The sequence below is a fragment of the Anas acuta genome, chromosome 2, assembly GCF_963932015.1.
Source record: "Anas acuta chromosome 2, bAnaAcu1.1, whole genome shotgun sequence".
Lineage (NCBI taxonomy): Eukaryota > Metazoa > Chordata > Aves > Anseriformes > Anatidae > Anas > Anas acuta.
In genome coordinates, this window is record NC_088980.1 from 36,632,372 (window position 1) to 36,649,740 (window position 17,369).

The 17,369-nt window shown below is 40.9% G+C and overlaps 1 protein-coding gene across 1 annotated transcript in view; it reads left to right on the plus strand.

Moving 5' to 3' along the window:
• Positions 1-17,369, plus strand: part of CHN2 (chimerin 2) — a 163,060-nt gene that overhangs the window by 130,327 nt on the left and 15,364 nt on the right. Inside the window, exons 7-9 of the mRNA XM_068674279.1 lie at positions 7,552-7,629; positions 14,203-14,287; positions 17,133-17,306. Coding sequence (XP_068530380.1) covers positions 7,552-7,629; positions 14,203-14,287; positions 17,133-17,306 — 337 coding nt within the window. The remainder of the gene's footprint in view (positions 1-7,551; positions 7,630-14,202; positions 14,288-17,132; positions 17,307-17,369) is intronic.

Here is a 17,369-nt window from a genome sequence, read left to right on the forward strand (position 1 = left end):
GGACAGGTCAAATACGTGTATAACTTATATGCTCTGAAGCCAGTATCCACTGAGGGTCTGGATAAAAACTATGATGTTTACAATATTTTTTTAAATCTGTCTCTTGACTAATAGCCCCATATCTTGCAGACAGCATGAGTCACTTCCCTCGTAATTCAGAGAGGCCATTTTATATCATATTAAGTTCATTATGTTGCTAGGCTATTTCCTCTGTGGGTGAAATGTCAAAATGCTGGCTACCTGTATAGTCAGCATTAGAAATTTATATTAATTGTGTACCGACTCCTCCACAGTTATACTTTCTGAAAAAAACTTCATCCAATGAGTCCAGATGAACTTACATATGTAGCTGAGTAACAAATAATACAGCAAACTGGGTAGTCCCTGGATTCAGAGCATCTTACCTATCTCTAAAGTATGGCAAGTATTAATATCCAAAACAAAGTTAAGTTACTGTTCTATAATTACTCATAGATATAGTTTAGGCCAATAAAAAAAGGGTACCTTATTCAATTTATTCTAAAATTGAATAGATGGTAGAAAAAATAGAAATAGAAAAGAGCTCAAAGAGAGATTAATCTTATGTAATTTTAGGTAGCTTAAAGTAAGCTGTCTTTCTATCTCAGTCATCTAATTTCCTTATATCATCCATAAAAGAGCTGCAAGCACAACCATTTGAAACTTGGTCTGTCTTAGAAGAGGATGAATCATTGTCTGGAGGTTTCGTTTTTCTCCTTTGATTATGGAGAGAGCCCAGATAACTGTTTTAGATTAGATTCCTGCCATCCATCCCTTCAGTCCATCCTTAAATGTCTGTTCTTTAGAAAAATACTGTGTTAGTTTTGTTATCTGAAGAACATTATTGATAGAATAACAAGATCACTGCAGATTTTTGACAAAGATTGGGATAAATATTATGTTTAATTTTGGTCTGACTACAGACTGGATCTTGTCATAGATACTCTTTATCATTTATAGGTGTGATAACAGTACTTATTCACATACATTGCAGTCAATCATATGTGTTGCATCCACAAAGAGAACAAGAAGTAATTCAAAAATAAATCCAGTGCAGTTTTCCTTAGAAAGCCCTCTTTGCAATTGAAGTGGTTCCTGCCAGCCCCACTGTGGGGGCCTTGGTGCTCTTCTTCCTCCGTGGTGACAGCAGTGGCATCAGTGTCTGGTTCTCCTCTCATTTGCCTCACTTAGCCTTCACCCCCTGCCCTTTCATCCCTTTACTACCATTTGGGTCATGAATACTAAGCACAGAGGAGAGGCTCATGAACTTGGCCAGGAAAACGTCATTAATAACCTTGACAAGTATGGAGATGGATTGGAAAGGATAAAGGAGAGAGTAGGAGGAAAGGAAGTCGCTGCAGTAAATAGGCCAGACCTGCTGTTACCATGATAATCTCTACAGGGTTATTTGGGGGAACAACTGAATTAGCTCATCCTATACCTAGATCCTTTCTTTATTTCTGGACTTATTTCTTCCTTGATACCTACTATCAACTTAAAATACAGTACATCTTTATAATAGTTTACAAAAATGAGAAACATAAGAACTATTTTAGACACATTAGGTATAATGGCAGGCATGGAATGCACAGCTTAGCACATTGTGATACAGTGGCCTGTATACAATAAAAGGTTTTAGCCCACCCATTATTTTTAATTGGAGATGAATATGTAATTGCATGCCACTTAATGTAACCTCCAGTTGTTGTTCCAAAACAGACAATAGTTTAGTATATTAATACTCCATAAGAGGCTTTCATCAACTATTATTTTTAGTAACAGTCTCTGTTGCCTTGCTGAATCTACAGCATTTCACCTCTGGTTTACTACATTGTTTTGAGAAAAATAATCATGATGTGTACAGAAAAATCTGCTTGAGAAGGATTTAAAAGGGGGATCTGAAGTTTAAGAGAGATTATATTTCCATTTGCTGTAGGTAAATTATGTCTTTTATCTCCTTTATCTGCAGGGGAAGGGATTGAGTACCCTGTCAGAAAAAGGTGGATACAAATGACAATTGGTCACTGTGATGCTAATAAACAATCACATTATTTTAGGAGAGGTGTAAAGATTTCGGTTCAGAACTTCAGAGCATTTACTGCAGTAGTCCTTGTAAATGAGAACTTCTCTTTGCTCTGAACCGTGTTGTCTGCAAACGAAAAGGCTGTCAGTGGGGGCACTGTCTCCAGTATAATGACTTTAGGCTCACCAAAGCAAATGGCACCAGCAGGGAATTGCTCTTTTCTTGTCTTTAGTTCATGTCAAGGATTCTTGGGGCTGCTTTGACTTGCAGGTCCTCAAGAGACCTTCCAAATATCTATCCATGAGTCTCCTCTCTTCGGTGGTGAGGAGCACATATAAACCTAGTTAGTACAATGCTACCTGGTGGGATTTGGTGGTGATGGAAGTGCATCCAGGCTCTTCAGAATAGTAACCCAATATCAATAATCTGCTGCCATAAACATCTACAGAACATTGTTGACAGTTCTTCAAACTTAGGATGTGCAGAGGAACTGGATGTCATTAAAAAAAAAAAAAAAAAAAAAAAAAAAAAGTTACAACTCTGAGGAATAAAAAACAAAACGATAGATATATCTTGATCCCCTTAAAAAATAATAATAAAAAAAAAAACTATATTGTTTGTTGTTTTGTTTTGTATTGTATTTTTTAATGGGGCCAGACCTTGACAAAGTTCAGTTTACTGAGCTGTGGCTCACATGAAAGGAAGTCGGTGGTGGAGACGAGACTTGGGTTTTTATTGGTAAAACTACTTCCTCGATGGACCTGTGTTCAGGGGAAGCTGTCGCTCTTGCAGCTGCAGCTGCGTGGAACAGAAAGTAGCAGACATCTAATGTCAATTATTTTGTGTGTGTTCATTTCCTGAGAGCGTGTGGACTGTGTTCCCCTCAAAAGCAAAACTGAGAGCAGCATCAGACCCATTTCTGTGTGGTCTGGTTCCTTCCTTAATGGTGAGGTGTGTGCTGCAGAGCTTCATGGTCCTGCACACTTTTGTCATCTGTATTCACCTGATACACATCAAGAAACTTGCCATGAGAGGGGTTGATTTCTTAGGAAAGTGTGTTTTGCAAGAGCGGGTTCACAAGTGCCACTCTGCAGTCATGGTGCTCTGCTTTTTGTTTAATACATCTTCCGCGGAGATCTTGTTTCCTCCCACTGTTTCAACAGTAGAGAAGCCTTTTGGTGTCAGCTCCTGCTGCTGTGGCAAAGGGCGGCACAGGCTGGCCACAGTGCTGTCGCACAAAGGCCTTTCTCTGATCGACCTCCATGGCCATATCCCTCCTATGCCTTGTGTTTTGCTAAGGGTGCACTCAGACCGCAGCATTACTCACTGGCTTCTTTGGAGTTGCCTCCTGTGTGCACCGTGAGAAGAGCTTGGTGGGAGAAAACCAGGAAAAAGTCAATAGCTGCAAGATTCTTGCATCATGTGTCATCTCCATGTTGTGCTTGCAATTGAGCAAGCGCAAGCTGTCTGGCAGATTACTCAGTGTGCCGTGCCTGTGAGGAAACAGACCTCCCTTTGACCTATGACTATATTTATGTGTGGCATTGGATGTATTTAGTTAGGGATCAGCCACCGGTTTGTCACAACTCCTCATCACGCAGCAGGCTTCCTTTTGATGCTGGTCTTGTCTAGGAAAATGTGCTAAGCTGCTCCTCTGCTCGTTGTAGTTGTGTCATTGCCTCATCCCCACCAGACACATGCATGTGGGTGGCAGCAGCTGGAGAAGACAAACCATAGCTCTCCACCTCACCTTTCCCATGTGCGTTGGAAGGCCTGCCGAGGAGTAGGCTTCCATTCTCTCCCCCGCACGCACATGAAGGATGAGACTCATCTTTCAGCCAGTCCTCAGTGCTGCCCACAGGATTAAAACTGAAATCACGCAACATGTACAAAAATGAAAGCTTTCAAAGCTAAAATTTATTCTTTCTTGCCCCCAAGGCCTTTGTTAGCAAACAAGATGGCAGTGTTTTAGGGAAGAGACAATTGTGCAGTTCAGCTCATTCTACAGAGGCGTGCTGGAAATGTCACAGCAGCTGAGTTGCACTCTCCCCCCACTTTTAATTTTATTATTCTAGTTCAGTGACATTTATTTTGCTGTAAATGCTCAATTTGCTATATAATACTTGTGTTTTACAGAGAGAGTGACAAACTGAAATCATATGTTACGCAGAAATCTTTTGGTCTGAAAATGCAGACAGGCTGTATTTGCCTTTCAGTCTTTACTAGTTCAGACATTTGGTCACAACCAGCAATAATATTTTTAGCCACTGGCATTCTCTTCCTTAGCTGCAGGCTCACTTGTTAACTTGATCAAGAGATACTCTTTAAATGAGCTGACACCATGTTCTGTGCAGTAAATTTTGTATTAAGAGAAAAAAAATGATAAAAGAAAATGGTTCAGTTACTGGGGCTGGCCTAGGGTATCAGTGCCTTAGAACTGGTTGCTGGTGAGAATTTGATGTTGCTGCGGTTTGATTTTGATTTAGAGACGAAGGGGTTGTATTGCATTCCAGCTCATCTCAGGTTCACAGCACCATTTTAGACACCCAACCTGGTCGGGCTTTGTATGACTAAGCTTCTTAAGAGGATGCATTCATGGTTGGCCTTCTGTACACATCCTGTGTTTGCAAGGGATCCCATTAAACCATCAAAACAGGGCCCAAACAGGACAGATAAAGTAACCTAGTGGATAAAAAAAAAAAAAAAAATCACACATGATAAACAGTAAATACTCATCTGCCTTAGTCATGTGAACTAGTTTGGCTGTTTTCCGCCTCCAAGTCAATTAAGTTTAATGCTTCTATGCAAACAGTCAGAGTTTCCATTAAATACAGTACTGCGTGTTTGATCCTAAGATGACACTCTGATATTCCAAAAATAGTGTAATTCTAAGACGTATCATCGTAAGCCTGATGCTTGAGTATCCAATCTGCAATGTTATGTAAAAAATATTGGTTATATAATGGGATTTTTATCAGTCCAGTGACATAAATACAAATATTAGAGCATTATTAGGCAACCGACCTCTCTGTGACTTTGGATCTGTTATCCTGGAAGTCAGAGCAAAAGTCACATATATTTTTGGGGATTTAGGTGCTGTATCTCCAGAGGTGTCTGGAAACTCAGAGCTAGTTGGCTTTTCTTTGTTACAGATGAACATAAACACATTTAAAATGGTACTGAGAACAGAAGCAGTGGTGTGATGAGAACTTCAAGCTGCTCTGAAGTTTCTTTCCTGATAACCTTTATTGAAGCCATAACCTCTGGGTACGAGGGGTTGTTAGGATGTCCCTCAAACCAGAGCTCTTCATGTCTTGAAGTACACCGAAAGGGATCTGGGGGAGAATAGTCTGTCTTCATCTGCTAGAAAGCAGATAAAGGTCCTGAGCTGGCAGAAATCAGGACTTACTAGCGGGAGGACATATGGAAGAGCAGCAGGGATTTCCTCCAGGCAGAGCAATATTAATACATACATCACTGCCGCTTGTCGCTGGTGGTCAGATAACAGTGCCATGTGCTGGGGAAAGGCTGGGCAAGCAGCAACTGCTCCAGGAGTAGCAAGGCTGTCTGGAAATCCTGCCTATAGGGCAGCAGAAGCTTTGCAATATGATAGCTCATAAAAAGGATTGCTCTAAGTTACCCAGCAAAGAAAGGAATTATGTTGTACGTAGAAATAGGTGCATCATTTTATAGCTGAAAATCTGATTTTGCTGGTTGCAGAACTTCTTGAAAACCCTAAGTAGGGCACTATATGAAATTGCACAGCCTGATGTTACCAACAGCCGACCATCTGTCCCCATGGGCTTTCAAATCAAGAAAGCATCCTTTCTAAGAGTAGGCAATCTATAGTGTGGAGGTTTTAGTGAATTAGATGAACCTTCCGACTTTTCAGCCTGAGGTAAAAGCAGACTAAAAAAAAGAAAGAAAAAAAAAAAGAAAGAAAGAAAAAAAAAAAAAAAAAGCAAGTTCAACTTCACAAGTTAACATGAGTAAATTAAACACTTTAATTTCACGTGTTTTCTGGGTAGGTTGAAGTGAGGCAGACTGTAAAAGGTTGATGTGGTCTTTAGTGTCTCTAGCTCAGGGAAGCAGTTTTCCCAGGAGCACTGGCAAACCCTAGTTTGCTCTGCCTCAGCATATCAAACATTAGACACACTTCAGAGAATTACATCTCCCCTTAAATGCTTTCGTTCTCTCATGGTTGGAGGGTGGGCATGTTCACTAAAGGAGCAGGAGAGAGGAGATGGAGGGAGGGAAAGGAAGGGCTGAAATTGCTGCCCAGGGGATGCTTGATGTCACATGTCTTCTGTGTCCTGGGGAGGGGATGTACCTACCTGTAAAGAACTAAGGTGCCTAAAGTAGCACTGCAAACTGTACTACAGGCTGGTTAGGCTTCAGATCTCTGCTGTCACAGGGCTGTAAAGTCCCTTCCCCTCCCCAGTCTATATATGTATGCAAGCAGAGTGACGGACAACAGCTCTTTCTACCTTGCAGGTACTGTTCTGCAAACAGGGTTGTGTCCATGGGCTTCCTACAGCTGCCTGAATTTGCCTGTCCACACTTAAACACCGCATGAGGTTTCAGGGCTTCCTAGTCTGTATCCCCCCCCAGCTGAATTTCCAACTTTCTCTGACAGTGAGATCGCTCCATACTACTAAGCACGCTCTCACAAAATATTCTGATTTAAAACATGACATCAAAGTGCTTGGGGTGCTGCTGGATTTCCCCTTTGTAGAGGATATGAAAGAAAGAAGAGATTTTTAGCCCCGTAAGATTAAACAATCATCATGGGTTTAAGGGCTTAATCTGCTGGCATGCAGGCTGCTGGCTTATAAATCTCCGAGTGTAATTGGATGCAGCATCGGATTCAGTTGTGTGGGCTTCTCCGGGGCTTTTTTGTTTGTTTGTTCATTTCCAACAGGCTGCAGAGCAGCAGCGATCTTCCCCTTGGAAGGCGTTTGGGCGTGAAGCCATAAAGCCGTGCCCCCGGCCGGCATTTCGGCAGCACCTCTCTGGATCCCACTGCCTGAGGAGGGAGGGAGGGAGGGAGGGAGGGAGGGAAGGGGGGGCTCGGTGCATGAATTCGAGCTATTGTTTCAGACGCACATCTGCCTTCAGAAATAGCACGGCACAGGCCGTTACTTATTCAGATGCAGAAGCTCCTTCCGTCCCACAAGCCGGCCCATTCGAGTCACATGCCAGAGGTCTCGGCAGAATGGGCTGCAGCTGCTTCAAATCTGCTGTCTAACATCAGAAGCAGTTGGACAAACTGTGCTGTACTGACGGCAGCGAGCCTGCCAGGCACCGGGGAAGACAGGGAAAAGATCTGGGACCCGAGCACGATGTTCTCGGAGGAACTGTGGCTGGAAAATGAGAAAAGCTGCGCCGTTGTTCACAAGTCGAAGCGAGGAAGGAAACGCCAAGAGCTCCTGGCTGTGGCCCTGGGGGTGAAGGTGGGAGTCAAGGGGGCACTTCTGTGGCAACCTCTGAAACTCTTTGCCTATTCGCAGATCACCTCCTTGGTCAGGAGAGCAGCCTTAACTCAAAATGACAACCATTTCAACTATGAAAAAGCACACAATTTTAAGGTAAGCGTGACTTCCTATTATTTTCGGCTGAAAAGTTCTGTTTCTATGTCTTGTGTTTTATTTTTTGCTGTGACTGTGGATTTGCAGGCACCCATTCGTACTAGCTCTGAGAATAACTGTTGAAAAAAAAATTGTTTCTACTTTAAGTTCCACTGACTGCATTCCTAATATGTCTCCACATAAATACTTTATCCAAATAATGTTTTTGCTACTTGCTAGACTACTTAATTGGTATTTTAGTTCTTTTTGCCTAGATTCAGTTCTTTTTAGTTGTTCAGAAAAAAACAAGGTACTCTATAGTAATTGTCTTTACCTTACAGTGTATACATTTTTACTCGATAAAAAGGCCCCTTTTCAAAATCCAGCTATTATCAGAAGCCACTAGCACCAGCATAGCCACAGCAAACATTTTGTACCCTTTCTGCTTTCAAGAAGTTGAGAGCGCTCCGGTGCTCACCAACAATACGGCAGAGTGGAGTGGTAGTTTTGTCTCCTAGCTTTTGTTCCAGCACCATATGCTATGGAAATGCTCTTAAGAGCCCCCCCAAGCCATAGGACCTAAGCTTATACTTGCTTGTCAAACTAAAGCAAATAGGTGGACAAGCCCAGGGATGTTTAAATGGATTATTTTATTGCTGTCTTATGCATGCAAAATCAGATTTTTAGTTTTTTTTTCCAAGTGCTGTGTCTGGCATGCTGGATAAGGGAAGTGACTCAGCTTTGGAAATGGACCTTTCAGGCACCTTGGGCTGAAATGTGTTGCCAAAAGGACAGTGCTCGTTCCAGAGTTTGCCAGCCAGTTACTGTACCTAATCTTGTCAATTTGCGATTTGATGGTTATCAGGGTGGATACAGAGGGAATAAGAGGTGGTAACATGACAAGGAAGGAAAGCATCTCAGCTTTGAAAACTCAGTTTGCTTAATACTCCTTGAAGATGCTGATCTGGGTCACTGTCAGAGTATTTCAGCTCATTAGCTGAGAATTTTCTGATACTCATCTCTGGCATGTGAAAAAAAAGAGAAGCACTGATGAAAATGATTTCACTGATTTTGTGGTTTAGTAAAAAAAGCTTTACTTCTGTTTTTTCTATATATTCTTCCATGAAGACATTGCTCTCCTCTACAATGCTTCTGCTGCAGTTGGTAGATCAATAATTTAATATTAGTGAGCAAAGCAAATAATAGCATCCCTCTTCTCATTCCTCCTCCTTGACCCTGTGTGCAGAACAATCAATATTTATCTCACTGATCAGCACTGAAGGATATAGGGGAAGTATGCTGTGTTTTCTTGCTTGATTAAAACATCTTTCATTCTTTCTGGGTTTTGCCCTCATTATCATTTTAATATCAAAACTATTTTAGTTTAACAAGAAAATATTTTCTCATGACTGAGACTTTTTTCCACTTTGACCCATGCATTCTTTCCTCTTCAAAATTCCCCTTGTTTTGGCTTTGATTTATAATTGGAAATGTGCCCAGTTAACTTTGCGTTTGCACAATCTAGCTGTTGTACAGCCTCTGTTCCTTTCTGTTTCAAAAGAGTCATAGTTTTAACTGGAAAATCACATGATTAAAATATGTATCTATTTAAAAGCTTGACAGCAGAAAATCGTTTTATTCTAGTAAAGGAAATAAAATACTTAAGAAAGAAATATTAAAAAACTATGTTGTCCATAAAGAAAGGTTAGTCAAAAGTGTAACATTTACTTAATGAACAAATATCTTCACTATGAAAATGTAGTTAGTTTTCTAAAGGAGCATATTAAAACATGTCTAGCTGGTCAACAAAAGTGGATAGAATGCTTAGAGTAGAATATTTGGATTTAAACAACAGCTAAATTCAAGTCTATCTTTAGTACAGTCTGATATTAATTATGAAATATGTTAAGAAGTTATTTAAAAGAGAAAGAATGGCTTTATGGGTTTTGGAGCAAAATTCTCAATGGCTTCTGACAGCATTCAGCTATGACAGTCTGGGATTTTTCAGTAGGAGAATGCTATTTTTCAGACATTCAAAGAGTTGTCTTCTGGGTTTTTAGGTGAATACTGACATGCATTGTATCATTCAGTTCATAGGGACAAAGGTGACATGTCACAGTGTTCATCAGAATCTTGTCATAGGCTGTTCTTCATGAACAAACAGAAGCTTTTTAGTTCTCTTCCTGAAAAATCTTAAAGATGGGCACAATTGTAGTGAAACTGATGAGACTTTTGTTGATCTGACACCAAAGTTCTTAAAAGATCAACTAGGATCTCCCTCCAGCCTTTCCAAATCAATATAGAAATCAAAAAAAAGGACCACTGGAGTCTGGAGAGTGAGGGCACCAAGTTATGCCAAAGCATCCCTGCGTCCTTATTCAGACTCTCTTCCAAATTACAGGGCAAACAAACACACAAAAAAAGATTTAAGATTGAGTCTGATTTGTTAACCTAGGTTCATCCTGAGCACACAACACAGTCACATGGGTTTAGATTTGGAGCTGGCGTCTGTCTGGCGGGACAACTTTGCATAAGCCAGTGTAGACATACCGTAATTCAGGAAGGAGAATAAATCTCTGAAGCCCTGTTCAGAAAAACACAGAGGTATTTCTGTAACTACGTGGGTTTCAGCCTAGCTGAATCGCAAAGTCATCTTGCATTTCGGCAGGATTTGGATCCAGCAGACTTTGGCTTGTGCTTTACCCACCAGTTCATGACAGCGTCAGACTCGTGCCCAAGGGCAGCAGTATGGAGTGTGGAGATGCTCGACCTGTTTTGTTCTAGGTTAGGAGTTCGTGACAGGGCCTTCGTGCTGCTTTAAGTGAACAAATATAACCGAATAATATGCTTTTACCCAAGTATTGCTCCTGTTTGCCACCATAGCTTGGGCAATCCCCACAACAGGATTTGCTACTGGAGAGTAAAGGCAGCTGATTACTTGCAAGTCAGAAGCTCTGCTGGGAGAAAGGAGGCTCTGGGATAAATTTCCCCTTGCATTAATCACTGCAGACAAACACTGCTTCTGGGACACAAAATCGTTTGTGGGAGGCATTTTTACAGGCATCATGAAGATTGTGTGTGTATTTGAACAAAAATAACAGTGGAGCCAGCTTGTCTTCTCTGCAAGCAGCCCTGGATCAGCAGGAGTCCGCAGGAAAATACAAATCCACATGTACTCAGGTGAAAGTCTGAGGAAATCTCTCATTTTCTTTGGCCGCAAATAGAAAAGTCATCAAGCACGGTCAACTAAACAGCAAAGTCATCTCAGAAGCAGCACCATATAATTCTTATTAAAACATGCATTTCAATCCAAGGCGATTTTTAGTTTGTTTCTGTAATATTTCTAAAGGGATCATTTTGTCTTGTCACTGCACTGGAATTCCTTCACTTTGGTCTTAGTTTCTCCCTCTGTGAAGACAGCTCATGTAAAACTCCAGACACACTCAGACTTACTGACATAGATTGTGCCCATGGGGGGAGCTCTTCCATTTGGAAACAGGGACACCAGAGGACTGAAGGATGAAAGTGGGAGCAGAGGAAGGCAATAGTAACAGACACACAGGGGAATACTGGGTGACAACCCAAGGGTGACCATCAGAGAAGAGGGTGAATGTAAGAAACACCTTTTTGTTGAATGGCATTGAGGTGGAAATGAAACAGAGTGAAGAAGTTAGAAGGAGTTAGTCAATGTGGAAAGAAAATAATAAAAAGATGGAACAATACAAGTATGGTGTATAGTCTGAAATGTCCCACATTTGGCTTATATGAATAAATACTTCCCTGTAAATTATTGTTGTCAGTTGGAATTGTTTGTAGACTATAGCAAAATGAGCCCAAAGCTATGTCATATATACACAGAGAACTCTGGGCAGAACGGGATGGTGACAATAAATAAACCTTGATCATTTTTTCAAAAATCTAAGCCCAGTAGATTTGTAATGATGCAATTACAAAGGATGGAGCAAAACCTAAAAGCCCATCTGAAAACTCTGAGACCTGCTGTTACCTCTCCTTGTTTAAAACAGAGATGAGATCAGTCTTGCAGGCAAAATTCCCATTTACCACTTGAAAGTGCTGTATGCTTTGAGCTGAGTTCAAGTGTTGTGTTCGGAAGGGCAGACTTCCTTCACTATTTTGGTAAAAATTAATGACAAGACAATAAAAGACTTCAAAAAGTTCCTTGTATCTTAGGAGATTTTTGCACCTTCATCTAGAAACTTCTCAAGGTCTCCTTTCTGCAGTTGGAGGAAGCAAGTATTTCCCTGTTTCGGCCTGACCAGAAAAAAGCAAGACTAGTTTCTTCTCAGGGTATTTCAGTTGGGAACTTTACATTTGAGCAAAAATGCAGAGCCGTGAAAAATTAAAGTGAATGCATAAATTAGAGCTAGCCCTTTGAGGACCACCAAGCTGAAGAAAACAGGGGCCGGGTGCATGGTCAGCACTTCTCAGATGGAGTGAAAGGTGCTTCTGAGTGAGCACTGAGGACTATTTCCCATTAATGAGAGATCAAGGAATAATCAGCTACCATTTTTCTAAATACACTACAGCGAGATCAGCTGAAATAAGCTTTATGTAAAGTGAGCAAGTAGGCCCCAAATATCCTAGCAACTGAGATGTACTTCATGCAGAATGGAAATGGTGCAGTTTTTAAAATAGCGAGTGAGCTTTTACAGCCACTTCTCGCAAGGTTAGCCTTTGTAAACCACCACAAAGCAGAAGAGGCAGATAGCTGTCTTCCCATAGCAGACGATTCTCACCCACAATTAAATGCAGGTGCAGACCTACTAATTATGTGGTTATCAGTCTAAAAATGGTAAAGATGGAGGCATAATTCATTTTGTCTGTAGTTTTGTATAAACTGAAGGTCACACAAAACATACGCCTGAAACTCAGGGCATCAGCTGGTGTTAAGTGCTGCCTTGCCTGAAATCTTATGGTACTCCCCATTTAAAATAAAATAAAATATTAAACGAGCAAGAAGTGTATGTGTATATATGATAAATCTTAAACTCTATTGCAAGGCATTGTTTCCCAGAGATAAACATTTTACTGAGAGGTGAAACAATATTTTAGAAAATTTGACCCAGTCAGATTTTCTAGCTGAGACCCTTCAGACCTATCAAAATGGAGGAAGAATTGACTGTGGGTAATTGGTCAGAAGTAATTTGTGGCTCTTTAAAGTAAAAATGTCACATTTTTTATCACTAAATGAGAAAGAGGGGTCCATGCTAAAATCACAGTACTTAATCTTCCCTCTCAAGAGTACAGACTTGTTTACATGTGATCCTGCAGCCAAATGGGGCTAAAACATTAGCGAGCTAAACGCTTGCCTTAAAAGTTTACAGAGTTTATTTGAAAAGGACAACAGCCATTTCATACTCTACGAAGTAAAGTCAAGAGCAACTTTCCCCATCCCAAAGGGCGGAAGCGGCCTGTCAGCAATCTGCCCCATCGGTAAACACCAACACGTCAGAAGGAAAAGGAAGCATCAGCAGCCTGAGCGTGCATGATTTATGTTTTGCTAACCTCAATTAAGTCTCTGGCCAGAACTGGCTCGTACCATGTCCATTCACACAGGCATAGGCCTCACTATTTATTCTTCTTTTCAATGAAAGTGAAATGCTTACTTTACCAGAGCACACATCTTAAACAAAAAGCTTTTCCATTGTAGCCTTTGTAAATGCAGTTGAGGAAGCAGCAGTTGTGTGTAAAACGTGGCTTAGGAGCCAGTGTGTTCTCTCAGTATCTAGGTCACTTTATTTCTTCTTATTTACTGATGTGCAGACTGCAGCAAAATGACATTTAATGTACCAAGAAAGGGCCCTGTGACATCTTTTGCCTATGTGAGTCCAATTTACGTACTGCAGTGGGGAAGGGTATAGTTTGCTTTTATTACCAATGGACTCAGATGGGCAAAATCAGATCTTTACTGAACTACCACCTGGAATGAGTGCACAAGTCATTCCTTATCCAATGCAAGTTTGTAACAGTCACCTTGAGTTGTGGTCAGTGTTGTTGCACACGGATGCACAGGTAACGGCATCATCAGCGTGCTTAATAATTGAGTGCATCGGTTTTGCACTAGATCCGTGAGTACATGGCTTTGTGGGAAATCAAAATTGGGCACATTTATAGGGATTTTCTGTCACTTCATTTCCCTTTCTTTCAAATAATCTCTTGAAGAATGTTTGAATCTCAGAAAAGTGCCTGTTTGGTTTGACCTAGTCAAATAGAAGCATTGATTATACAGTTCATTATTAGTTTTACTTTTTTTCTCCTCTGACTAGTGAACCTGGTTTCTTTCCCTCTACTAGAACTAAAATGTCAGCTAGCAAAAATTATTTGTTTTTAATGTTGCACGCAGCCCGGTTCTCTGTTATGTTAAGCCTATTGAAAGATAAACTTTGAGATCAAAGCAAATTTCTGTTCCCATGGTTTATTTCATCTAGACTAGGGAAAGATGTGGGCACTGTGTGCTAACGATTTACTCCTACTGAGTCTTCTGTTGTTTATCCAGTTTAGTTGTTCCATCTGTCAGACCATCTGCCTCCCAATGACCCCATTTCTTTTTTCCCCCCTCTGTTTGTATTGCAGGTCCACACGTTTCGAGGTCCGCACTGGTGTGAATACTGTGCCAACTTCATGTGGGGTCTCATCGCTCAGGGAGTGAGGTGTTCAGGTAGCCCGCAAACACTTTCGATCTTTTTCATGAAGTGCTCAGGCATCCATCCCACCCCACCCCAGACTGCATGCCCTGCAAGAGGGAGGAATAGGGGTCACTTTGCAAAACGTGCCAAGAAGTCCTGTGTTGCCAATTACAGCTGTGTCATTGCCTGTCATATTCTTTGTCTCACAAAGCACAGACTAGTACAGGCACCAGGTTTTAAACAGAAATAATATGTATGTAGCATCCACAGTCCAGATCTTTTGTTAGAAAAGGCATGTCTTTGATAGGGTGGGTAAAGAGCATCTCACCTTCTGAACTATCAGAAATGGGACAACAGCACTCCCACTTAGTATACCAGGCAGCCTGATTTTACACAAATACGTGAAATGTACTTGGAAGAAAACCTACATGTGCTTTGGAATATTAACCCTAGCTTTTGAAACACCGCATTTAGAAGTTTTGCACTGTGTGATTTACCACATTGGCTGGTTTGGAAATGAATCCATCAGCCCTTCTTTGCTGAAGTTGACATCCATTCAGTAGTGCCTTGGTAATTCATGTGCATTGGTGCATACATTAAGAATTGTTCTTTATGGTGTCATTAAGTTTTCACCTGAATGTTTTTATGTCTTAAGAAACAAGCACTGGAGGTGGCAGAGCCAGCCAGGACCCAGACTTCATAGCTTATCTTTTTTTTGCCACCAATTGTCAAAAAGTACCCTTGTCTGCAAAAAGACTGTCAGTTGTTTCCTATAAAAATACCATGTGTTGCTGCAAGCTTTAAAAAGCCCACCTCAAGGGAAAGCAAAAAACATGACCTTCATTTTCCCAGGAGGATTTGTTTTTTGAAGCCTCTATACCTGCATTAGCGTTTTAATAACATCTAAATTATTTTAAATTTGTTCTCTTATGAAAAATAATCATATCGCAAAAATGCAATAATCATTGCATTATGATCTTTTGAATTCAGCAAGTTAAATTATATTTGGTGTATAGCAAATGGGGTTTCTTTCTACAAACCTTCAATTCCTTCCACATCTCAAGTGAATGTGATCTTTAAGGTCCCTTCCAACCCAAACAATTCGATAATATGTTTCTGCCTTACCTCTCCCTGCCCTGACCCCTGGGTGTTCCTGAACTCAAACTGGCACCAAACACACTTGCCTTGACCTTTGCCTTTCAAGGCTGGAGGAAGTGGTTGTTACACAAAATTTACAAAGTGGCTTGAAGGGTCAAAATACCTTTCAGAAATGCTAAGTTTTAATAAGTGCATCTTCAGTGCCTGCTATATCTTTTCGGCCTGTAGATGAATGATAGTAACAGAAAGAATATGAATGGGCATTTAAAAAGGAAGGAAAATGAATAGCAGTTTGCTTTTCATGCTGTTTGATCATAAACGCAAGTGTCCAAAAACTGACCATCACTAACACATAGAGCCGTTTGTTCACATGCATAAAATATTAAACTTATGAAAAGGGTTATTTATCCAGTATGAAACATAATACTCTCCCTCATTAAATTATCAGCATTTAACTCTAAGTAGACAGATGTGTTTGGACTTAACTTGACATGCCTGGAGAACAGCACTGAGAACAGTACAAGGAGGGTCCTGAGTGCAGCTGCTCACATTTGTTTGGATTTTGCACAATAATGTATTATAAGCAGTAACAACTGTATGAAGAAAGACACAAAAATTCAGTTACATTAAATGTGTAGGTATGTTTGCAGTGATGATCTGATTTTGACTGATTAATATTTTATTGAGAATAATACTAAAATGTGTTGCAAGTAGTAGGAACACGTTTACATTTTGAATAGCTTGGGCAGTAAATCAACAAGAAAAACCAGTAATCAACTCGCTAGTGATGATGCCAGGCATTTTGAGTTAGTCCAAAAGGTACTGGGTGATAGGCATGACTACAAAAGCATTGAAACAGGAACCACATTTCTGTGAGGTAATGTAACTCATGGTGGTGGTGTTTGCTTTATTGAGTCTTATAAATTCATTTGGCTGAACATTTGTACCTATTTGGAAAATTCAATTTGTGGAAATCAAGCAGAGATGCTTAAGTTAATGGAAACCCGCCAGTGCAACCAGTTGTTGACTCTGGAATAAGATAACCAAGAACAATATGAATCACTCTCGTTTACACCATGCCTTTCACAGCATTTTATATGTTCAAACTGTTGGACAGACTAAACAGAGGGGTCACTTTAGTCACCAGCAAAGTGACAAGACCATGGTGGTTTGGCTGTAACTGATGAGCAGAACGAGCCAAAATGCAGAGCTGCAGGGATTCAGAACAGGAGGTGAGGCACACTCACCCACAGAGCTGCAGAGTTTTAGTGCTGTGCCTTAAGTCTGTAGCTAAGCCACAAGCTGGCCAGCAGGATACTGTCATTAATGTGCTCATTTTATAAAAGGCACAACTGAAACACAAAGAAGTTAAAGTCCCACACTTTCAACTGCAACACCTAGAGCCGAGTGTCCAGCAGCGACCTGACCCAGACTTGGCAGGGGCTGTCCCTAACAGGTCAGGGTGTGAGGAACACTCGGAGCTTTTACGGCTTTATTTAGCAACCCTGCTGGAGTTCAGTTTGCCCACCAAAAGATTTTTACAGGGTATTTCTGTACTCAGCCTTCTTGTCTTTGGTAATTCTGCAGCACCAAGTCCTGTCACTGTTGTACATCAAGAGGCCAGCAAAGTCAGCAGAGGGTGGCATGGAAACATCTGATATTTTCTATTGCCAGCTGATGGGAAAGTTATGCCCCTTACTTGTGCTAAGAAACCTAATTGATAGACAAAACCTCTCAGCATTATCATTAAGTAATGATCCTGGCCAACTTTGTTTCCAGACTGTGGGCTGAACGTCCATAAGCAGTGCTCCAAGTATGTGCCCAACGACTGCCAGCCCGACCTCAAGAGGATAAAGCGAGTCTACTGCTGTGATCTGACCACACTGGTGAAAGCCCATAATACCCAGAGGCCAATGGTGGTGGATTCATGCATCCGAGAGATTGAAGCAAGAGGTTTGTATGCTTCAGGATGTAGCAGGCACGATAAAATGAAGATGACTTGAATTACATGTTGAG